Raw genomic sequence first — 25,356 nt, forward strand, 5'->3', positions numbered from 1 at the left:
TGTGGTAACTTCGTCATCCAGGACGTCAACAACAACACCATATGGCAGACCTTTGACTACCCTACCGACACCCTCATGGCAGGGCAGGTTCTCTTCGCCGGGAATAAAATGGTCTCCAGCGTCTCCGCCACCAACCACTCAAGCGGAAGGTTTCAGATGGTGATGCAGGAAGACGGAAACTACGTTGCGTACCCAGTGAACACCCCGGCCACTTCCGCCCACTTCTACTGGTCCTCCAACACCACCGGGAACGGCTATACCGGCATACTCCTTTACGAAAGCGGTGAGCTTTTTCCAATTACAGGATACCCAAACGCCACCCAGAACTCCACCCTGCTTTCATCGGCTACTTTTTTGGCGAGGATCGAGACCGACGGGTTTCTGCGGATATACAATATCAGCAGTAACTTCATGAAGCTGACAAAGACACTACCGGTCGACGACTTCGGTGTGAATAAGTGTTCCATAAAAGGAGCATGCGGACCGAACAGCTACTGCAATTTCACCGCCAACGCCACCGCCACCGCCGCCGCCGCCGCCGCTGACAGAATTTCCACCGGCTTCTTCCAAGGAGAGGTGGCCTGCCTCTGCTTTCCGGGCTTCGACTTCACCGACTCGAGAAACCCTTATATGGGTTGCCAGAGGAATTTCTCCATGGGACAATTCATCAACGAAAACAACATATCGTATTCAATCACCAAAATAGCTAACATTTCTTGGAGCGATGACCCCTACGCCTACACCGAAAACAGCACGGAGAAGGAATGCGGTGAGTTCTGTTTCGAAGATTCTAACTGCTACGCCGCTCTTTTCTTCGCGCACCAGAGATGCAGTAAGCAGAGGCATCCGCTCTTATACGGGAGGCTGTCAGAGTCGACCGTTGCGTTCCTCAAGGTTGGCTCCGGAGAGATGCAGCTGCCGACACAATCACCACCTCGGGAAGTTGTCGATGTTGTCCCGAAACGCAAAACTCTGTTTTTGATCATGGCGCTTGCTTCGGCTTTATTCTTTTCTGTGGCTCTCACCATCTTCTTTTTCTACAAAAACCGCAGCCCTAGCTACCAAAAGCTCTGCAGAAACATGGAGACCGGCCTGGCGGGAGGGTTGGCGCCGCGATCCTTTACTCACCAGCAGCTGGTGGAGGCCACGGACGGCTTTACCAAACGCCTAGGAATTGGAGGCTTCTCCACCGTCTTCAAAGGGGAAATCCCTCTGAACAACGGCGAGATGATGCCCATAGCCGTGAAGCGGCTGGATGAAAAACTGTCCAAGGAAACTGAGAAAGGATTCCGCATTGAGATGAGAGCCGTGGGGCGCGCGCATCACCGCAACGTCGTGCGTTTGCTCGGGTTCTGCCACGAAGGGCCCAAGTGGTTGCTAATCTATGAGTACATGAGCCGAGGCTCGCTCGCCACCCTCATCTTCCCGTCCGATAAGACCCAAGCTCTGCCGAGCTGGAAGCAGAGGACCAACATCGCCATGGATGTGGCTAGAGGAATCCTGTACCTACACGAAGGATGCGAGACCACTATCATCCACAGCGACATCAAGCCCGATAACGTGCTTGTGGGAGACGACGACACGGCCAAGATTGGAGATCTCGGGCTGGCGAAGCTGCTAAGGCCGCGACAGTCAAAGACGTTCACAAGACAGAGGGGGACATGGTGGTACCAAGCGCCGGAATGGCGCAAGGAGGCGAGCGAGCCTGTGTCGCCCAAAGTGGACGTCTACAGCTTCGGAGTTCTCCTGCTTGAACTGATAACGTGCAGAAGGCGCTTCCTTGGCGAACCCGTGAATGACTGCATCATTCTGTCTGAATTGGCTTATAAGTGCTTGATGGAGTCGACATTGGAGCTGCTGGTGCCGGAGGGCGAGGATGTGGATAAGGTGGAGCTGAAGAAGATGGTGATGGTGGCGCTGTGGTGCGTGCAGAAGGAGCCCGGTCACCGGAAGTCCATGAAGGAAGTAGTCCGCATGCTGGGAGGGAAGACGAGCATAGCTTTTCCTCCCGATTCTGTTTTTTAGTTCGCTTTATTGCTTTATGAGCTTAATTATATGCTTTTTCGCAATGCTCTTCGCTGTGTTTTTTTTTCCCCCTAAAGCGTGATGTGTGGTGTGCTGTTAAGTGGTAATTGTTTAATAAAATTATCATTTAGTTTGTTATTTAGATTTTTGTGATAGATGAAGGCTTCCTTTGGGGAACTTTTATTTGGTTTGGCCAGATGAACGTACGTAGAGCTACATTCGGCCGGCACTAAGATTGCAGCCACAAAATGAGAAATACCGAGCAATAACAATAATAACGAGAAATATCATTATGTGAAGACAAAATAACGAGCAATACCGAGTAATACTAAAAAATACAGTTTTTTCTAAAAAAACTCGGTATTTTTTGGTATTACTCGGTATTGCTTGGTATTACTCGGTATTGATCTTCCCAGAGCGATATTCTTCGTTATTACCAAACAATACCTAGCAATACCGAACAAATATCTAGCAAAAATTGAGTAACAATCCTCTGACCGAACGTAAAACTACGTCCGGTCAGAGGACGTAATAAAAGTTCTCGTTTGGGACGGGTTATATATTTCAATAGAATTTTGAGGTTAAGAAAATACAAAATTATTGAAGAAGAAATGTTTTGATAATAATATTTAAGGATAAAGATGATATTCAAAATTATGTTAACTATAGAGAGATTAAAGGTACGAGGGAGTAATGTAACATAAGATTAAGATTAAAAAATAATATTAATTTTGGAGGATAAATTGGATTTTTTATAGAGAGATCTATTATGAAAATATATAATTTTTTATGTTAAGTCAACTAATGGAAAAGCATACAAAATTAGGCAAAAAAAAAGTTCTTAATGATATGATCAAGTAGTAGCATACAACACAATTTTTTTGAGTTAATTTTAATAAACCTTCATATGATTGAGTAACATAAGAATTGAATTGATGTTATGAAATAAAGAAGAAAAGTGATGAACATACCTAATTTTCACAACTCTTATAGTTTAGAGACTCGTCGTAGACCAACACTTATGTTGATAAAATTATTGGATCCGAGTGTCATGAAAGTTAAATAATGAAGGCCAAGACTCTTTGATAAGAGAGATTATTACGTGCAGTCTCCAGATCGTTCAGAGACCAATCAAAAAGGGTCACATCACCCGATATACAACGGTACACAGTAACGTTAAACAGGATAATGGTGATGTGGCACGTCCTAGTTGGCCACCAAATGGTATCCAATGATCGCACATAATAATTTCGCATTTTATATACATGTCATGTCTTAATAGAGTAATCATCAATATCACCATGATTTTGTGTTTCGATAGTAGTGGTTTAGATAGTCATGTCTTCCATCGAAGCAAAATTATTATGTGCGGACGCTGTTCGGAGGCCAATCAGGATGCACCACGTCACCAATTTAATGTTTATCGTTACTGTGTATCGGATGATGTGGCACGTCCTGATTGACCTTCAGATGGTTGAGTAACCGCCCACGTAATAATTTCTCTCCGACGAATGTCCCATTAACATATTCAAGATTGTGAATCACATTTGAAGGTTTTGAACGATAACCTAATTATTATGTCATCGCTCATCACTTGGAAACTCAAATATAAGCAAATCATCACGCGAAGGATTCATTAATGTCATCCTACTAAGATTGCGCTGCCATTGTCTATCACTGTTGATGGAAATCTTCTTAAGTGATAGAAAACTTCATAGGAGTGTTAAAGTGTGATTATAGCTAATAATAGTCATCAACAATCTTAACAGAGATACATTAGAGATCTTGTATGTGCTCACATGAAAATTGCACATCCAGCTACGGGATGAAGTCAACTATAGAAATTAGCTAACAACAAGTTCAAGGGAATGTTGAGATCAATAGCAATGGTAGAGCCAAAAACTTTTTTGAGGAAAATTCCACACTGAGGGCATCTCCAACCTAAAACACCATTTTTTAGGGCAAAATACAACAAAACTTTAAAATGCGGTAATTCTGCTCCAATCGAACTCCAATTTGCAGGCTTCCCTCGTCGTAACTGTCATTCTCCATTTCGCTAGTAAATACCGTTGACACATAAAAATTTAGCCGGTGAACAATGCGGCGCCAATATTGGCGTCGCACTATTCATCAGCAAACAAATGCCGGAGAAAAAGGTGTTCAGTTGCGACGTTTGAGGGCCTCCGTTTGATGGTTTGCCGAACGGCTGGAGATGATCTGAACAACACATTATGCAAAATAGGCAATATGTGATTGCAGCTGATGTGAATTAAATTACCATAATTTCCCTTCAATCCATTGAAAAAAATTGAATTCCAAAATAATTTTCAGCTCAAATCAACTCCGCTCTTATCCAACTTCAAAGAGCAACCTAGGCTACCTTATTTGTATGTTTTTATTTTGTTGAGGTTTCATTTGGGATAGTTTTCTTACTTCTTTTTAAAATAATTTTTTATTATAAAAGTTAAAAGTTTTGTACTAAAAAACTGTTTTAAAAAGCAGTAAGAAAGTCATCCCAAACGAAACATAAGTGCTCCTCAATAATGAAATGAGAAGATCAACCTTGCTCATCTTTGATTCCCATCTCTCTAATAAACAGTAATGCTTCCTCTTCTTCCACTTCCAACTACAATGAGATATTATTTGGAGAGGAGTGAGTAAAGCCGGCTCGGGCTCGGCTTAATAAATAACTACCCGGAACTGACCCGGCACTACTCGGGTCAACCCGAACCCGGCCCGTTTTTAAAAACAGGTCAGGTTTCTGGACCCGAACCCGACCCGACACAAATGACCCGGGGTTGACCCAAAATTGCTAGTTTTCAGGTCAATCTCGGGTTTTCGGGTCAAAAATGAGTTTTCGTGTCAATTTCGGGTTGCTAGGTCAACCGGAACCCGACCCGATTTTTAAAACGGGTTGATTTGTTGAACCGAACCCGACCCATTTCGGATTTGGGTTAACCAGAACCCGGATTTTTTCGAGTCTGATTCAGGTCATGTTTCGGGTCGTTTCAAAAATTGACACCCCTAATCTTAAGTTATACTCTGAACTCCAGTACCCGCCCCCAACTCCATTTTTAAATTCTTTCTCCAATCAACTTAATTAGGTAAATCACCATTAGACAAACTAGGTATGCTCTTTTTTAAAGGCATTAGAGAGATTTGTTCATGTAACCTGCAGAGTTTGTGCAAGATGAAATCATTATTTGTTGCTTTATCTTATATCTTATATTTTTATTCCTCATATTTACTTTTATGAACTGCGAATGAATTAGATTTAGGGAGTGAATCAAACTGAGTCGTGAGCGTACAAACCACAACGCTATAGATAGCTCAGAAGCCTAAGTCAAATTTGAGCTAATCCACACACCTCTTAGCTCCCGAATCAGCTTGTTTAAAAAATATTAATATAAAATATCCTTAAATATATTAATAATTTCTTAAATCATATTCATTCTCTTTCATAATAAATGAGCCAACTCATACACTGGTTCGTAAGAAAACTCGAACTCATTGAATAAAACTCGAGCTCAAACAAAATTGATTAATCAAGCTCAAGCTCAATCCGAAAATGATCAGCTCAACTCGACTTGTTTACATCACTATGTTAGATCATCTCCATCATATTTATATATTATTTTCCCATGTTTTTCACAAAATATTCTTTTGGTGATGAATTCTCTCTAATATTAATCATCTGCCCATACCAAAACACATATAGACATGGAAATTAGTACCCAATATTCATTAATATGGCACAATGGAACTGGAGCTCAATACACCCTCGCATCTCAAAAGTTAGAACAAAAACCATATAAAACAAGTGTAATTTACTGGTAACCCTTCAAAACAAAATATCCTGGGCCACACATTAGGGGAAATTATTAGGCGCAGACACCGGATGTAAAGATACGACTCGATAAAATGTTAACACGTTAAATGGATGTGGATATTTAATTGGATTAATCTTTTACTTTATATATTTAATGTGTCCACGGAACTTTAAGCCAACCGCAGTCAAAACGCGGTAAAATGCATGTAAAGCATAGTTAAAACGCGGCAAAAAAATGCAACAAAAGAATAATCAAAGCGCAATTAAAATGCAACTAATAAATAGATAAAGCGCGGGTAAAATGCACAAATAAAAGTGAAACAAAAGCGTACTCTAAGTATCACAATTTAAGTTGATGTTCGATTATATCTCTACATCCGGACTCCGCACCTATTTATTTTCAGCACATTAGCACCATGCGATTAGCGTTGAACTTCTTATGATGCCGAAGTTACAGTTTGCAGGGTAAATTGGCAGTGATTTGATATAGTTTAGTTAGGAAGTTCCGACCAAATCATTAAATAAAACACTTCAGCTAACAGTTCAAATTAAAACACAGCGAGTGAACACATCCCCTGGAATAAAAATGGTCCATCACAAACTACAAGTGCTAAAGATTACGAACTGCTAAAATATCCCTTAGAAGCAGGCACTCTGCTTCGCTCATCAATTGGAAAGGGTACAGCTGCAGCTTCAAGGAAAAGAAAAAAGGGTAGCTGTAACAAAAGGTTGATCTCGTCTATCTCCTGCCATGGAAGCCATGGCCAGGTCTCCGACCAGGGAACTTCGCAAACTGCAGACGCAGAGCCCATGAGTCTGGGTCGTGAAGGTCCATCTTGTATCCTACTCGATTCAAAAATTGGAAATTTGTAAGCTTGCGTATAGTTACAGATTCCTCAAAGAATAAAATTGAAATACAGGAAGTCACAAACTAGCAACAACAATAATATCAAGCCTTTATCCCACTACGTGGGGTCTCCTTTTCCTCCATTGTGTCCTTTTTAAAGTCAATTTTTCGTTTAAATCTAATAAAGAAAGATCATTCCTAATATTTTCTAATCAAGTCTTTTTAGGTCTGCCTCTACCTTTCTTAACATAAGTCAAATCTAATACCTCTACTCTCCTAACCGGGTCATCGGAAGGCCAACATTTTATGTGACCAAACCATCTAAGATGACTCTCTCTAATCTTATCTTCTACTGGAGCTACTCCAATCCTTTCATGTATATGCTCATTTCGTATCCTATCTCTAAGGGTAAAGCCACTCATCCACTTGAGCATCATCATCTCTACCACACTTAACTTAGTATTATGCATCTCTTTTAATGGACAACATTAAAAGGAAGTCACAAACTAGCATTAGAACAAATAAGAAGAACCAGAAGTTCCAGTATTGGGTTTCTGATAAGGTTACAACTAGCAAATCCAATAGAACCAGTGTCATAAAGACGACGGTAATGTTATATGATAATGTCAACCAGATGTAACTGTACAACAAAAAGCCTTTGTCCCACTACGTGGGGTCGGCTACATGAATCCTTTTCACCATTGTGTCATGTTAAAAGTCAAATTCACATTTAAATTTAATAAAGAAAGATCATTTAAATCCATATGTAGCATACATACCACTTTATTTCATGTTATTTGCATATCTAATAACACCCAAAATATTAATATTACATTTCTACCACTCATATACAACTTTAATATCAAATATATCAGTCCTATAATTCATTTCAACCATTCATACCATCTTATAAACTTTAATATTTCATTCCATACATCCAAAATTTATTCTATGGGTGGTAGGCATGTAATATTAATGTTTTGATGTTAGATATGTAAATAGCATAAAATAAAAGGGAAATTTACATACATATCACTTTATTTCATGTTATTTACATATCTAACACCAAAAATAATAATATTACTTGTCTACCACTCATATACAACTTTAATATCAAATATTCTACTATAATTCATTTCTACCATTCATATCATCTTATAAAATTTAATATTTCATTTCATGCATCCAAAATTCCAAATTTATTCTGTGGGTGATAGGCATGTAATATTAATGTTTTGAGTGTTAGATATGTAAATAGCATAAAATAAAATGATATGTATGTAAATCTCCCTAATTTAAAATATATATATTGAGCAAAGAGCACAACTTGGTGTGATACTAAATAAAGCCTTCTTAAATAACATAATTTGAAATTAAGCAGGAAAATAACCTTCCACAGCATTCATAGCAGTCATGGCAAATGATGGAGTAGTGAAATCCACAAAACAGAGAAGAGCGGGGTATCCACCATCCTGCGAAGCATCAAAGACACTAATAAAAGTTTAAAACAGTAAGAAACTTGATTCAGAAAGATCTCGATGTAAAGAAGCATTTACATATTTTGGTTCTTTCTTCACTACCCGAACTTCCTTGTATCCCCGAAAGGGGCGAAAAATATCTTTGTCAATAATAAAGGAAACAAATCTACTAATACATCATCCAAGAACCAATCATCGAGCAAGATTTTAAAAAAAAATTCTCATGGATACGTGCTATTTCCCTCTCTGTTGCGTCACGGGGAAGCCCTTCAACAAACAAAGTATTTGAAGCATCATGTGGCAGTGGGATCTCTCTTTCAGGAAGAACTGGCCTAACCATAGGATCAACAGGGACATGGCTGCGAAAACCCGCAGGCAAACTACTATTTGCCACCATGTCTTGGGGTCCCAAGGACCTGAAACCAGGACCAGTTAAGATGACTGGGTCCTGGTAAGAAAGGCTTGCATTTCCTCCTCTGAATCCATACACTTCTCCACCGACAGATCTACCCAAACCTGCATCACCAGCTTGAGCAGAACCATAAGATGATAACTGTTGCTGCACAAGTTGGAGTCAGGCAATCAAAATTAAAAAAATAATGTATTCGGAACAATAGAGCTATAAGAAAGTTCGGTGAAGACTGTATACTGACTGCATTCTGAAGATAGTGATCATATGAAGTTCCTAGTATTCTGGTGTCCTTCATGGCTTGTATTCTAGCATGTTCATCTCGTGGCATAAAGACTTGAGCTTCTTGACCAGGAGCTCCAGTTATGGCATCTATGAACCCATTGGAAGATCATGGATTCAGGGAAAAAATGGTCAAAGCATATGTGATGAACTAAACTAATACAAAGCAAACACTAAGATTTACGTGCTCCTTTCAATAAAGCAGACATGAGATTCTTTCATCCACAACAGAAAGATTAGATTTTTTACACAAGCATACAAACCTACTCGCTATTTTGCACATAAAACATTGGAGTAGTGATGTGGCACATCTGGAAGATCATGAAAAGGTGCAACGAGAATGTCATGGAAAAAGAACAAGGCCCCACTTACAGGAGCACAAGCTAAAGAAAGCCCAAAGAGCAGCCCAAGAACATAATTTGGCAATGACAACATTTTGAGTTAGCAATTTAGTAGTAATTGATTTCAATTGATAGATTTTCAAAAGTTAATGTTTTTGAAAATTTATCAAATTGAATTAGGAGTGTTGTAGCATAACGTTATTCATTTTCCTTGATGGAATGGAGTGACCAGTCACTCATCCAATCAATGGAACCTTACAAAATTTGCCCCCCACTCCCCTCTCTCCCTCTTCCCCATCTTGATTTTTGGGATGGAAAGAACATTCTAAAGGCTTTAAAAACTCCTAAATTCTGAAATGAAGAAGTTTCTCATGGATTCAAAAAAAATTGGAGACTTATTCTTCTTGCTTTTTGGCTTAGCGGTCAAACCCATGGCTTCACTTTTGTGGGTAAGCTACTTATCCTCTTCCTCCAACTTTACCTCCCACTTCCAATGTCGAAGGAAGCCATTCTCATTTTCCCCCACTCCTCCAACAGGTCATCTACACCCTTCCCAAGCCTCTACTGCCCATGCAAAAAATTGGAAGACAAACAAGGAACTCTCGGTCAGCTAATCCTTCTTAAACCTATTATTGGGAATACAAACTCCAAACGCCCTAAAATTCAAGCCACTACCACATCAACACCAAAATTACATATCCAAACAAGACCCTAGTCCTCCAAAATTATTCACACCCTTCGACATCCTCTTGACAGCTCCATAATATTTCAAACTAAAATTACGTGGGGCTTGGTACTTAGCCACCATCCACTTTAAACCACTCAATCCTAGCCTCCCCCCACTTATCATTCCACCCCTAGGACCCTCACCAAGTCTGTCGACCACCTCAACAGGGTCACTACACCAAGCAGGATCTGTTCCTAAGAGAATAGTACTTTTCTCTCACATGATCTTTTAAACATATCTTGAATAATAATCGATTACCAAGGACCCTAATCTTTAGCTGAATCAATTACATAAACTAATTATTTCTTCTCACTTCATTGCAACTTCAAATATATCCACAATGACAATCACAATTTCAAGCATCTTTCTTAGTAAAAGTAATTCTTCGCCAAAATAAGAATAAAAACCTTTTGAGCTGCCCTGGACAGTAGATCAAAGATCAAAAAACATGCACAAGACTATGTTTTATAATCACTTAATTACCCTCATACTCTATGTGCAAACTATTCAACATAATAATCTAAAGATTTTCATGCCACCAGGAGCCAAGGCAATTCAACTCGCTATCACGGACACAATGGATAAGAGGTTTAGCAGACACAATGGATTAAGATTTAAGAGGTTTAGCACACCTTAAAAATCAGCACTTACAACAGGTGGTTATTACATAGATTAAAAAAGCATATCAAATCTCAATATTTGTTTACTTTCTACTCACAAAGTACAAATTTCAGAATATCATATGTATTATACTTTAAGAAGTCAAATTCATACACCAAATAATTTGTTGAAATACATTATGAGTAAATATTATCAGAGAGAACATTTATTTTGTTTGCCATAAAATGAAATAATAGGCAGATGCATAACAGTGCCAAAATATACTAATAAGTTTTGTTATAGCAAATTAAAAACAGTATGTAATGGTCTTAATTGTAAGATCTAAGTTTCATTTTGCGTTATGAAAAAATTGTGGAAAGATGGAATGTTTAGACAATCATTACAAAATGCAAAAGATACAAACTATGGTGCTTATAAACAGAGCTTATGAGCCCATTTGGTAGGTCTCGGCCTACAAGACGACCCAAAAGTTCCGCCCATATAGTACGTAAGCTGAAGTCAATGTTTAAAATTGCGTATTCGAGTATTGAGGCGTTTTTCATTCGTGAGGCGAGGCGTAAGCCTCAAGGCGTTTTGAGGCGTAAGCCTCAAAATCAAAAGATTGCGTAAACATAAAATGATAATTTTTTTATATACTAATGAATGAATAATATAAAACATAAAAAAGCATAAGATATGAAGTGAAATGAAAATATCCCAATAATAAGACAACATGAAATATAGTTCAACTCAAAATTCTATCTTTCCCAAATCTCAGTATTATTTTCATTAAAATATAATTTCAATTTCCAAAAACAAATAGCAATGACATATCATATAAGAACTCATAAGTCATCAGCACTGACATCACTAAGGGGTTCTTCATTTGAATCATCATTATGATGAACTATCTCTCCCCTTCCTCCTCTCCTATAGAGTCCAATGTCGGGCATTTACTTCAAGATTTATTTAAGTTTTAATATATATAGCGTGAGGCGTAAGCCTCATGCCAGTGAGGCGAAGCGGGCCTCAACAAAGTTGAGGCGCAAGCCTCATAAAAAAAACTCGAGGCGTAAGCATCGAGGCGTTTTTTACTGGAATTGCGCAAAGGCGAGCCTCATATTGCGCAATTTTAAACCATGGCTGAAGTTTAGGACTCGTGAATCAGATCAGCTTCCTAGAACATCTAGACCAAGGTCATTCTTTATATTACCTATTGCACCAACATGGACCTACCTTTCGTAACATGGAAAAATTTACCCTCCACAAACTCTAAAATTATTTCAAAATCCTATGAAACCATCAGTCAAAGATGTTCACTTGCAATTTACCTCAGTAGAGTAATCTTAGATCTCTGGCAAGGGTGATTACTAAGCTCAGTGAGGCGAGTGGGCTACAACACAATCTTCAATGGGTGTTAAACAATGGTTTTCAATCAACCTCCAAAACGTTTTTCCAGTCCCATCATACCGAAAATCCTTGTTTGACACATTTCTGTCATGGCCTCTATTCTTAATTGAAGCATCAAAATGCTTGCTCGTGCTCATTCATGCCCAAAATCCAAGTGGGAAGGTCATTGCTACAAACTGAAATCAATATGATTGAAGCAAATGAATCAACAATTTAAATCTTCAATTTTAACCTAATTATTCAACTTTCTTATTATGGGAGAAATGTAGAGATATCAAAGGTTAGGATATAATACTTAAACTCAATGCAAAATGGAAAAGATTTGCAGCTTATGAACAAATCTTATGACTCCGTTTCATAAGGCTTGACTTGAGTGATTTCTCAAATCACTACAACATTGCAGATGTGTTGGGGTCTAAAGCACATGCTGCTTGCTTCCTAGAAATTCCAATTTCCGCAAAATGTTGAGACTTATTTACCCTCCACTACTCTTCAAATAATAAAGTATTACACATCATAGCACAGTGAAACCTTTAATAACTGAAGAAGCCTCGCTCACATATGCATACCCTGGCTTGCAAGATAATTTGAGATCTTATAGGACGTAAATTTCAAAGTATGTAAGGAGTGAGCTTCCACAAATTTTCAAGGGACGAGCTAATACACAATACTTTAATCAGCCTCCGAAGGTTATATTTAATCGCTAATGGAAAATCTTGTTAAGTGTTTGCAAAACATGACTTCTCTTCTCAATTCTAGCAAAAATTCATAAATACAGCTTAAAGGGAGTGCCAAAATAACCTTGAATCAATGGCCAATTCTTTTCGATCTACAACAACCTAGTAATCCGTGGATAGCATTTTTTCCCATCTAAAACAATGTAGTAATCCATAAATACAAGCATTCAATTTATGGTTTATAATTAATTCAGGATTCCATAATTAAAGGCTTGATTTCAGATAGTTGTTTCTTTCTTTGATAGTTGTTTCTCCACCTATTTTTATGTACATCTTTCTATGTTATTTTGACACGACACAAGAGAATTAAATTCAATTATAAAATCTCCTATTTTTACTCTCCTCTCTTCTCATTCTAAATTTCCAAAAAAAAAAAAAAAGCATGTATTGTTGTAGCTAATTTTTTCCATTAGGTTCCTTTTAACAAGAAATATTTTATATTGTTGATATAATAAATGGACGGGAACAACAACATATTTGGTGATGGCTTCACATTTGAAAGTGAACGTGCAGTGACACAATCACATAAATAAAAATATAATATTTTCAAAGAAGAATAAACAAATATTTTATTCAACGTATGAGTTCAGGACCATCAATGGAAATAGAAGAATAATAATTTTAGCAATACAATATGGACACATATTAGGCACAAACTTGAGGGAGCTATAAAGAGAAAGTATGAACAATAAAAATCATGCGGAACACATTCAATTCCTTTGGGATTCATTTTTTGAATCTTTTTCTATTTTGTTGAAAGAAAATGGAATCAACAAAAAATGGAATTATTTATAACAAATCCGTAGAACAAGTGATTGCAACCAATGATATTTGTTCAAAATTACATAAGGTATCTTTTTTATAAAAAATATCATTAGATTTATAAAAATTATATAATAAAATTAATTAAGGTTTCCTATTGATGATAGATATAGGCATAAAAAGTGAGGATGTTACATAAGAAAAGGTGTACAATGTATAACTTATTTTGTAAAGTGCCATGAGAAACCTTCAACATTCATCTGGTAAAGTTCATTCAAACACTGCAGAACTAACTAGATAAAATAAGTTAAATTAAATGGATAATCTAGAGGAGGTAGAGAGAGAGGGATGCAAGATGCTTTAGGATATAGAATTAATGTAGATCTAGGATGATAAGCACAAAATCACACACATAAGGTTAAATTTGTAGGCCATTAACTTCTAATATAGATGCGTATTCATCTTGTTTGATGGAAAAAAATGCAAAATTCATGAGAAATCATAATTTTATGATCACTTAAATAAAATTTAATATAGAAACAAAAGATCAATAAGAAAGACATGTCCATAAAAAATCACATAACAATTAAAAATTCAAATTATATAATTTTTTTACCACGTAGTACTAATAACCAAAAAAAAGTTAAAATTAAAACATTCATAAAAGAAATCACTAAAATGTCACGCCTCACGCTGGCATAAAAAGATGGCTTCTCTTGGAACTTGGTAGCCATTGCTTGCACCATATCAAAAAGATTCCCATCCATCCAACACTCAAGCACAAATAAGAAAGGAAAAACAAAAAGAAATTATTATTGAAAATATTTTTTGCATGCCTCAGCTACCTCATTATTTATAAATTATAATAAAAGAACCACCCTTTAATTCAAAAAATAAATAAATAAAAACCAAAATAAAGTCAATGGTTATCTAAATCAAGATATTATAGAACCACTAATAAAAAAGAAATTTCATACCAAGCAATCTCATACCAAGCGCATGAATAGCTAAGTAATGAAAGCCTCAAAATAGCGGTAAGTTATGACCCCTACTACAAATCTTGTAGCTCAAGGAAATCACAAATAATTAGCAAATAAAAACCAGAAAAAATACAAGTTACACAAGGATTGCGCTGCTAAAGCAAATGGAGTTAGCATCAATATACTAGCTTAAAAATTTTGGTTCCGATGAATTGTTCAGTTGACATTTGTTGCCCTTCATGTAGAGAAATTTATGAATCACCAAAAGCAGATATATCAGAGAAGAACATAAGATGCATATGATATCTATACCATCACCAGTAGACAATATCTCATTATTTAAGATCATTTATGATATAAGTTTTGTATGATCATCTCATAAAGTGATGCTATGAAATCCCAAATATGATATGGAAAAAAAAAAGAGTCTATCTGATGAGGACATCGCTCAGAGATTCCGACATGTGTACCGGCGAAGAAATCGTAAATCGACGGCTACGATTCAGCGTCTTTACTTTTGATGTGTTTTAGTTATTTTATCTTCAATTTTTCCGAGTTTACCCCTGTGGGGAGTGTTTTCTTATTGTAGCCTTAAGGGCATTTGTGTACTTTGCTTTTATTTATGTTAGAGGCCTATATATAGTGGCCTTATGCTTTGTAAAAGGAGGATGAATGTTTAAAGGAAAATTTTATGTTTGTCTTCTTCACCTTGTGTTTGCACTAGAGAGAAGAGAGTGAGCCCGAGGTAAGGGCGAGCGTTTACCCACCAGTCATTGGAAGAGTCTGTGGCTCGTGGTCTATCTCATTCTTCCCCTTTCTTCTTTCCTCCACCTGCCGACACCTAGCTTCCTCCCAAGCCCCGGCCAAATACCTCTCTACCCAATCCAACGACCACCTTCACGCCATCCTCATCCTTTGACGCTAAACCCTTACCCATCCCACTGCCGGCCAAGACCTCATAACCGCCGACCGAAGCCCTTTCTTCAAACTTCACCGCCGGCCCACCCATTAAACCCTTCCATTAAGATGATTTCAATCATCAAAACTCCCTTACTAATTTAGCTCCAAGAGAAAAGGAAAGTAATTACCTCAATTTAAAATTTGAAATTCAAATTTCAAAAACTTTCCTTATTTGCAAATCTTAATTAGGAAAGCGCATAAATTCAAGTCTATTTGAAATTCAAATTAAATTGGATTTCATGATAGCTTTCCTAATTCCCATGTGTTGTTTTGGAAACTCATAAAACTCTCTCCACAATTCCCTCCCTCCTTTTCATGCCACCAGCCCCCTCATTGGGCTTGACCCTTGTTGTTTCCTCATTAAGCCCTCACCACATTAAGTGTGAAATCAAATTTCAAATTTAATTCCCTCCCAAACCTTCCAAAATCTGAAATTATTTTCAGATTTATTTTCCATCCACCTCTCACAAACCATAACTCCCCTTTAGCCCACATAATTCCTTCCCTAGGCCGTCCCCCCCCCTTGCTCCTCTCCCTCTTGGAACTGGCGCCTATCATGCCATTGGAAGACAAGAGAAGAAGACAACTCCTCCTCCTCTTCTCATCGTTGGTGCATGGCCGATCCTGAGATCGATCATGGGTTTGCCTACAACGATCAAGGAGAAGTTGATATTTTGTTATCTCCTTTCTTTGATCCAATTTGAGAGTACGACGACTCAGTGGAAAGTTACATTGCTGGCACACTCTTTCAACTCACCGAGACGATTGACGAATAAAGACCAAAGGTGCATTGGTTCATCATCGGCCGACCACCTTCTCCTCCTTCTCCGGCTACTTCTCCGGCGGATAAGGCCTTACGCTTCACTTGTCTTGTGGTAACATCACTCAATTTGCTTCTAACCTTTCTCCGCTAAACCCACTACAAGAAAGAGAGAAGGAACTCAAGGTGAAACGTCTTGATTTTGCACCGTGGATTATTGTTTCATCGCCATTAGTTTATCTACTTACTTTTGCTAATCGCTTGCAAGTACTTCGTTAATCTCTGCTGTAATCGTTTACTTTTACTTAATCTTGTAACGACAAATTCCAAAATCATTATTTGGTGAAGCATAAGTTTTCCACTAGCAAAGTAAAGTTCACATTGTTATTAATTTCCAAATCAATTATTGTGAACGTGTATGTTTCACATCACTATCTCATTGGTCGCAGCTCATAAAATAAAGTCAAATAAAATATGTTGAAGGCTAGAATAATATCAAAATTTCATAGAATTTTCACCTTATAGGCATTCATCCCAATATGCTACAAAACTTTATATGACCCCGCTTTCTAGCAATTAATTTCTTAAAGATTCATGTAGAAAAACTGTCATCATTTAGAGGTATAATTACTTTATCACCTAGTTCCTCACATATTTCTATTCATATCAACAATAGAATTTATAATGGTTATAATTAACAATTAATTTTCTACAAGTACTTCCATGCAAATCAAATAAATCATACAAATGACTAATATGATACAAGTAATGAAACACTAAGATATTAATATATGTCCTAATAAAAATGAATGAAGACACTATAGTTAACTAATAGAGAATAAGATGATAATGTAAATTTAAAAAAAAGAGTTAAACCCACAAATACAACCTCTTTACAAAAAATTATCCCAAATAATTTAAATATTAATAATGCGGAATTATGCACTTTCAACTTTGACCAAGAAGATGGAGTTTTAAGTTTCAAGCTCTCTTTCAGGTAATCATCATTAATAAATCATTTGAAATGTTGGCGTAATTCAACACTCTTCATAAGGCGCTTTTCATGAATTTGCAAACCAAAAAAACAAAAAATAAAAAATAAAATCATTATCAGCCTAATTATTCATTATAGAAATAATTTTTCAAAGTAATTCATTAAGAGTTGTATTTATAAATGTGCATAACTGATTATCAATTCTAATAGTTTCACATTCAAGAATAGATTTAATTTATATTAGAAGTTCAGATATGATCTCATGTTTAATTTTGGTTTTAAACTTAAATTCAAACTCTTGCTCAATTTTATATTCAAAATCATGAATATTCAAATGTAGATGCTTATTAAACTGCAAATCATCTTATGCATCAAATATATCATGAAAGGTATGTTCAGAAGCTATGGTTTATTAAATTCAAATTTGACCAACTTTATTCTTACATTGATATGGATGAGGTAAGCTTTCATGGAGATGCTAACAATCTTACTTTAGCAATATTAAAAAATGCTGCAATAGTCTTAATATGATAGTAATTAAAATATTCCACATTATTGAAAGGCATGTACAACGCTTCATGTAGGGTTTTCTGTTAAGCATGGCTTAATTCATTCCTAATTTCTCGTGTAGGACCTTTAATGAAATGGATAATGACAAGATAATAGTCTAAATGCAAATAATATTAGGTTATAAGGTTTTTAAACTTCTGCTCAATATTCAAATGCACCCTAATCACTTTATTTACAGTTCTTAAATTAAACATACAGTTAGTCCCTATGTTATTGAATATTGAATGAAAGATATTATTCTTTAAGTCTATATATGATACATGTAGATTTAGCAATAACATCGTATCAAAACTATTGATCATTTATTATTAATTTTAATTCAGCAAATTCAATTCTTTGAGAGTCAAACATATTGCAACATTGAAGAAATTACCCAGATTATCAATCTAATTTGAAACTTCCAATTGAATATGGGAAAAAGCTTCTAAAACTCTAAATTGTAATATCTTAGTTGTCTAGAACCACAGCTTACTTATTTTGTTTCAATTGTATCAAGCTATTATATGTTGATTGAACCATTTTTTTCTTCCTACGTATAGTTGTCATAATGACGTAACACTATGCTCTTATACAAAATCTAATGTAGTCTTTCGAAGGTTGTCTGATATATATATCTAGGATGAGATGCCCAAAATTGTGCACATAAGTTTAAATTCTAGTCCAACTTCCAATTTAGAGAAATATTCGTCGCTTTTGAGACAATAAAAAAATGTAAAATTCAAAGATAATTTAATGGTCACTTGAATTAGAAATTTAGCGTAGAAATTTATGATCAATAAAAATTAAATGCAGGTATAACTACACTATAACAGATAACCCATAATACATAAGATTAACCAAATTCAATCATGTAAGCAAACCAATAATTAAAAGTACATAAAATAAAAAAATTAACAAAAGATATCACCATAATGTTAATACAAAATTTGACCACAAGCAACAAATTAAAAAGATTCAACTCCAAATAACACTCAAGCACAACAGTACAAGTTTGATTGCAGTCTAGCAAATCACTTCCTTGTAGGATCGACACTCCCTCAATCACCTTTATTAAATGATCGACACGTATACTTGCATATTTAGTGAGCAATCTCTATATCAAAGAAAACCTAAATATTAATTTACCCAAAGCATATTCTATTTCATACATGCATTTAGCTATTCACGCAGGTGTTTGATGCCCCCATCAAATTCCTTGACAAATACATATAAAATAAGCTTAATAAAATAAGAATTCAAAGGTTTATACATATAATTCTAATTTACCACTTTCTCTCTCCAAATTTCTTATTATTTCTACTCCAATTGCAATTATTTAACTTTGCATTAAACTTCTCATAAGCGAACTTAAGCTCATTCATTTGAGCTCAAGCCTCAGCTTGACTAATTAGGCAAGCTCCAACTTAATTAGCTCTAGCAATCCAACTCAACTTTAAGCTTGAGTGGGCTGTGGTGAAACCTACGTAGCTACAGGTGTTATATTTTAACTACAGTTCTAGTTGTTAGTTACAAGTATTCTCTGATCGATACAATGTGGGTAAAATTTGCTTATATTTGAATGGACAGGATGTGGCTAATATTACATATGTATAGATGACTGGATGACTTCCAATATAGGATACTCAAGTCTATATTTTAATAATGATTACAATGAAAAGCATGTAACATTTGACATCAAGTATTTCAATAAAAGTATGGCATGGAAGTACTTCCAAACCATTGCAATTAAAATTAAAATAAATCCACATATATTTATTAACTTATGTGATATGTTGAAGAGTAATATATTATAAAAGCTTCCAGATGCTTAACCATTGAAGAACATATAGCAAGTTTGTTAATAATAGTTTCACACAACAGACAACAAAGGATCATTGTTGAGCGACTTCGGCATTCATTAGAAATATTTTCATTGAGACAGTGCCCCTTAAAACTTATACAATCCTAAATATTATTCTTTATAGAGGTATATAACAATCCAATTTTTCCTAAAAATATTTTTATTCATAGATAGATTTACTTGAGGCTACAAGGAATTTAAAGTATGCATTAGAGCAATCACCATTGCCTAAAGATGAGCAAGTTCCAAATAGTGGAAAGAACAAGGGTATCATATGTGCATGTAATTTTGATATGATGCTCACTTATGTAATGCATGTGTGGGAAGGAATCATGAATGATATGAGCATCTTCATAGAATGTGTATTGAACCATCAATTAAACTTTCCATTGCAACTCAAAATTATGTATTATAATATCTTTTGATCTAAAAATGTTATAATTTTTGCAATGACAAAATCTAGAATAATGTCTTTTTTTCAAAATAATGGATGCAATAAAATATTATCTCATTGAATCTGGATGTACAATATGTTGAGTTTTCAATCACCTTACCAGAAGGAAATATACCATTTGAGCAAACATCATGTCACCATCCAACCACAAAGCTAGAAGAACTATCTCATTGAATCCGGATGTACCAATATGACGAGTTTCCTATCATCTTATTAGGAGAGATACCATTTGAATGGAAATCATGTCATTTCCCACCCTCAGAAGTTAGAAGAACTCGTTAATTATAATCATTCATTTTAGTAAATGTCATTGAATCATGATTTCAAGTCATAAAAGCTAGATTTCCAATTTTTAGCCAAATGCCGCATTATGAATTAAAATTACAATGATATGAAGTGACTCCTTGTTACACAACATAATTTCATGAGATTGCACTCAAGGATGGATACATTGTTTCAACTGAAGGAAATTAAATATATATATGTAGGAGAATTTACATGAAGCTATTGAGATCAATGCTAGTCTAGCTCAAGTATGTCAGATGGTTTATTTTGGTAACGAGGTTGCAGGAGAACTTAGGAATCATGAGTATAATGGAGCTTGGGATATTTATCAACCAAATATTATCTTATTTGCAATTATGAAACTTAATTAGAACAATTGTAATGATTGATTGCACATAAAAAATTTTCTATTGCTTTGAGCTGCTGGTTCCAATCTAAAAACCTTTAAAAGAAATAGGACTTCTCATGCATCGAGTATCTTTTAATTTTCTTGATCCAAACATCATTTTTTTCAATATTACTGAAACAAGAAAAAAGTATTCAAACATGCTTCGAGTGAAAAAAAAAAAAAGAAACAAGAAGAAAACAAAATAAAAACAAATCAAATTGAAACATGGCCTTATTTTCAGATAATTTTCATGCACTTGTTTAGTCTCAAGCTAATTTGAATGAATTATAACAATGTCATTTGTCTTGTAATATCAAGAGTACAACATTCCAGATGCAAGCACAAATCATTTCTCTTGAAAACAGCATTCAAAAATCAAAAGACAGAGTTAACCAAAGTAACAAATAGCAGAAAAATATTCAACAACAACTATTTATAAACTTAACTTTATCTATAATAGCTTCTTAGCCAATTGAAACAAAAACTAAACAAATCAGAATTTTAAGAGAAAAAAATTACTGATGGATGTGTGTTTCTGTGCAGTGGGACAGAAGGGCTTAGAGTTGAGTGTTTTAGAGGAGTCTTGGCAAACTAGAAACCATTAATATGGCCATGTTTAAGTTTATTTAGTCAGCAACCTTCTTGCACATCTAACTCCAATAAGCCCAAGCCCTATTGATAGTCAACCACCTCCGGTCCAGTTTATTCAATATTCAGAAATATTTCACAAACCGAAGTAAATTCTATCAGTTTACTTCCGCACCTCTTACCATAATAATTGTACATTTTGCTGAATGAGATTACAAAATAATTAAAAAGCAAGCAAGCAGTAGGAAAACTGAAGCGTGCTATGACCAGATTTGCCGCACTAAATCATGCATAGTTGAAATCTAAAATTACCATAAATCCTACACTTATCGCTAGCTAGTCTTCCCAGGATTTGCTCAAAGGAAAGAACTTTCTATTCTCAAAAATTCTTCAAAACACCTCCTTATTTGAAGAATGTAAACCAGAAAACGAGAGATTAATAAAAGGCTATTTGAATTAAGTGATAAGAAAAAGCTTGGGTCTGAGTTTGAAGATACCTATTCGGTCCGCGGCCGCTTCGGCGCTGCACAGCAGAGATTGCTGAACAGGCTGACGGATCCAGTAGGTAGCGTCCATGACTGCCGTAAAGAGAGAGCTCCTTGCAACTCACGAGGGAGACGGACGACGACGAAGATCTCCACGCCCCCTTAAACCCTAATTTCCCTTTCACAGTTTTTATTATTTTTTGTTTGGGACTTTTTTTTTATTTTATTAAAGTTTAGTTGTAATTTCTTTCAGTAATTTAATTTTTTCTTAAGACAGATTTTTAAGAACTTCTAGATTTGTGGTTAATAAAACATTTTTTAATAATAAACATAAATAAAATATAAACCTTCTTAAGCAAAATATAAATCAGATGCTAAGCAACTTTATTATTTAAAATTAACAAAAAATATCACATTGGCCAATAATAATCTAGCATAAATTTCTTAAATTGGTAAAGAAAAACATTAAAGATTATCTCGATGCATTTGTTGGAGAATAATTATTATGCTACTAACTTAAATTAGAAACAATTTTATGAATACTTTAAAAATTAGATCAAACAATCTAGTTTGATCATTTCAATCGTAGCCGTCGTCCCATAACTAACTGATTTGATCCAATTTCAAAATGATTTTTTATGTTCAAAATCGATTGAACGGGTAGATTTGGTGGACGAACCTGTTGGCGATTTCACTGGAACTGCTTAGCCATGTCTTGATCAATTAATCGATGTTTACTTTTAATCAAACAGTAAAATTAAATAATTGAGACTAAATGAAACTATAAAAACTTCTACATATTATGTCCTAATTCATAACTCATTAAAAATTTACATTTCTATGTTTCATTTTGGATTTTTTTCTTATTGCTTTTTTACATTAGTTTATAGTAAAAAAAATTTTTGAAAGCGGCTACAATGTGACCAAAATGTAAGCTAGGCATCGTTTGGGATGCTTTTTTACTGTTTCTTGAAGCAGCTTTCTATATCAAAAATTTAATTTTTAGACTAAAAAACTGCTTCAAGAAGCCAAGAAAAAGCCGTCCCAAATAACCTTAATCATTGGCATTTCTCACCCTTTTGCTCCCTTTGTCCTAACCTCCCTTTGCATAAAATGAGTTGGAAAAGTCATCATGAAATGAGCACAACAATTGCATTGAATTTCTTTAAATTATTTGGCATTTATAGTAAATTTTATGTCATTATAAGGGAAATGCATTATAAATTGATCATTAACATGCATATATACGTTCACAAGCATCTGATGTACAAGATATGCATAGTGATTACATTTGTTTAATCTGATATGCATCTTAACATGATACATATAAGACAAACATTCATGCTGCATTACTATTAAAATACATGTACTATATTATGCGCCATATGCCAACATTTATATTTGAGATGAATATTGATACGCTAAGGTTAACAAGATCAAGACATCATGTATAAGAGAGATAAGCATACGGGCTTTCTATGATGAGCTATAAGCTCTGGGAGTTATAAGAAGAACAAGATTAAGAATGCCGAAGAGCAAGAGAGATGACTTTTTTAAGATAGCCACTTTGTAAGAATCAATATTAGTTATAATTGTTAAGAATATTACAATATTTGGATGAACATCATGACTAGTGTACATGATTTTTTTTTAAGTTATGATAATTGTGTGTATATGTGATGACCAGTATGATATATTTTTATGTTTGTTATTATTTTTTCTTTTTCTTTTTGTGTTGTTGTTTTATGATTATTAAATGATAATAGTAGCTCTGGTAAGATATTAGAGACAAAAGATATAATTCTTTCCAATCAGATCTTAGGCAAAATTTTTATGCTATTATGGGTTAAGTTCAGTTGAAGCGTGACAATTAGCTCTAAAATTCGCATTATATTACATTATGCAAGCAATATTTAAATAATTTAGCATTACTTTGTTATCTAATTTCAAGCAATATTTACAACTTTGACTCTTCAAGTTCAATGTCCTATTAATTTTCAGGGCTTTGAATTGATGACAATTATGTATAGTTACTAAGTGCATAACTTGGCAAATAAATTGGTCCTAATTTGTTAATAAATAATTGACTAATGCATTAATTAAATAAATTAGAGAATAAATTTCTTAAGTGGACTAGTTGGCATTAAAATAATAAATCAATGATTAATTAATTAATTATGAGGTTATTTAATTAGGCATAAACTAATGATCAAGTTATTAATTAATTAACTATATGTTTAATTATGCCAATTAAGGATTTCTTGGCTACATATTAATGATAATAGAATTTCCCCAATGTAGTTATATATATATATATATAAAGAAAGCTAAAAGTTAATAAGCAATTAATTGAGAAATATTAAATCAATAAGGATTTTTAATTTTCAATATAATTGTTAAGATTTCTCTCGCCTTTAATCTTTTCCAATTTTGTAAAAAGCTAAATTTAAATAATAATAAACCATTTTTTTATCATTTAAAAACAATATTTTTTTAAAATTAACAATTTTATTCTTTACGTATATGCTTTGCCGTTAGCAACAAAAATAACTAGGTTTTGTTTATGCAAATTTTGAGGTGACAAATTTCCTGTATGTACCAAAACAAATTTTACAAGAACCGCTGCCTAAAAATAACTGTGAGAATCAGCAAAGGCTTCGTTTGGCGGCGCTTTTTACTGCTTTTTAAAAGCTGGTTTTAGTACAAAATTTTTTATTTTTGTATTAAAACTCCGTTTTAGAAAGCAATAAAAAAGCCGTCCCAAACAAAACCAAAGGTTTCATTTGGGACGTTTTTTTTAATGCTTTTTAAATTATTTTTTTAATAAATAAATTAAAAACTTTGTACTAAAAATTTATTTTAAGAAACAGTAAAAAAGCCGTCCCAAATGAAATCAAAATTGCTGCAGCTTGGAAATGCTTTTAGATCTTAGAAGAACTCACTAATGCTTAAACAATCCTTTTTTGTGTATAAAAAAAAGAAATTTGACTATCTACATCTCATAATATATTTATTTTAAAAAAATATTTTGTTTAAGAAATAAGGCTGAAAGCTCTTTACGGACAAAGCTATCTCAAATGAGAGATAATTTTTTTGTATTCGCGAATTGATCAATGGACTCATAAATCATACAATCTGTATTTGACGCCATTTATTCTAAACTATGTTATTTTCTTTAACTCCAACAGTTGCTTCAAATTCAAATTTAATTTAAATATGATTCGCACATTTGTTTAAAGTCATATTTGAATCATTGTGAATATGCATAACATAATTAATTGGCTACAACATGTGAAGGAGAAGAGGAGTTTGTGAAGGAATTGTTGGGTATGATCGACAATAACATATGAAGGAAAAGAAGAGTTCATGATAGGAGCGATGGGGGAGGCACTACATGTCCAACTATAACTTGCGAATGAGAAGAAGAGATTGTGCAGGGAGCTTTGGAGGCAAGCATGTATGATTGGCGGAAGTGTGACTGAGAACAAGAGTTAGTGGAGGGAGTACTGAGGGCAATATTGACGATTTATTATGTTGTGCAGAGTCCGGAGGGCATTTGGAGACCAATAAAAATATGTCACGCCACTCCAAAAATATACAGCATT

General features: G+C 34.7%; 1 protein-coding gene across 2 annotated transcripts; it reads right to left on the reverse strand.

Annotated features, from left to right (window-relative positions):
- Positions 1-6,311: 6,311 nt before the first annotated feature.
- LOC110100025 (RNA-binding protein 2) lies at positions 6,312-21,965 on the reverse strand. Of its 2 annotated transcripts, none has more exons than XM_028697744.1 (6): positions 21,764-21,965; positions 8,833-8,960; positions 8,411-8,732; positions 8,258-8,319; positions 8,092-8,173; positions 6,312-6,697 (listed from the first exon to the last, which is right to left on the reverse strand). In XM_028697744.1, the coding sequence occupies exons 1-6, from the start codon at positions 21,840-21,842 to the stop codon at positions 6,594-6,596; spliced, it is 777 nt and encodes a 258-aa protein (XP_028553577.1). In that variant the 5' UTR covers positions 21,843-21,965; the 3' UTR covers positions 6,312-6,593. The 2 variants fall into 2 exon arrangements, with proteins under 2 accessions (XP_028553577.1, XP_028553576.1); XM_028697743.1 differs by having other exon boundaries at positions 8,411-8,738; positions 21,764-21,961.
- Positions 21,966-25,356: the final 3,391 nt, after the last annotated feature.

This window comes from Dendrobium catenatum, unplaced genomic scaffold (genome assembly GCF_001605985.2).
Source record: "Dendrobium catenatum unplaced genomic scaffold, ASM160598v2 fragScaff_scaffold_993, whole genome shotgun sequence".
In the NCBI taxonomy this organism is placed as follows: Eukaryota; Viridiplantae; Streptophyta; class Magnoliopsida; order Asparagales; family Orchidaceae; genus Dendrobium; species Dendrobium catenatum.

Bases quoted from the DNA above. Each gene is read 5' to 3' on its own strand.
- LOC110100025 (XM_028697743.1), bottom strand. From the start codon at position 21,842: ATGGACGCTACCTACTGGATCCGTCAGCCTGTTCAGCAATCTCTGCTG. The intron at 8,739-8,832 runs GTCAGTATACAG...CAACTTGTGCAG, and splicing joins ATCACTATCTTCAGAATGCA to CAACAGTTATCATCTTATGG. The intron at 8,320-8,410 runs GTATCCATGAGA...TTATTGACAAAG, and splicing joins AACAGAGAGGGAAATAGCAC to ATATTTTTCGCCCCTTTCGG.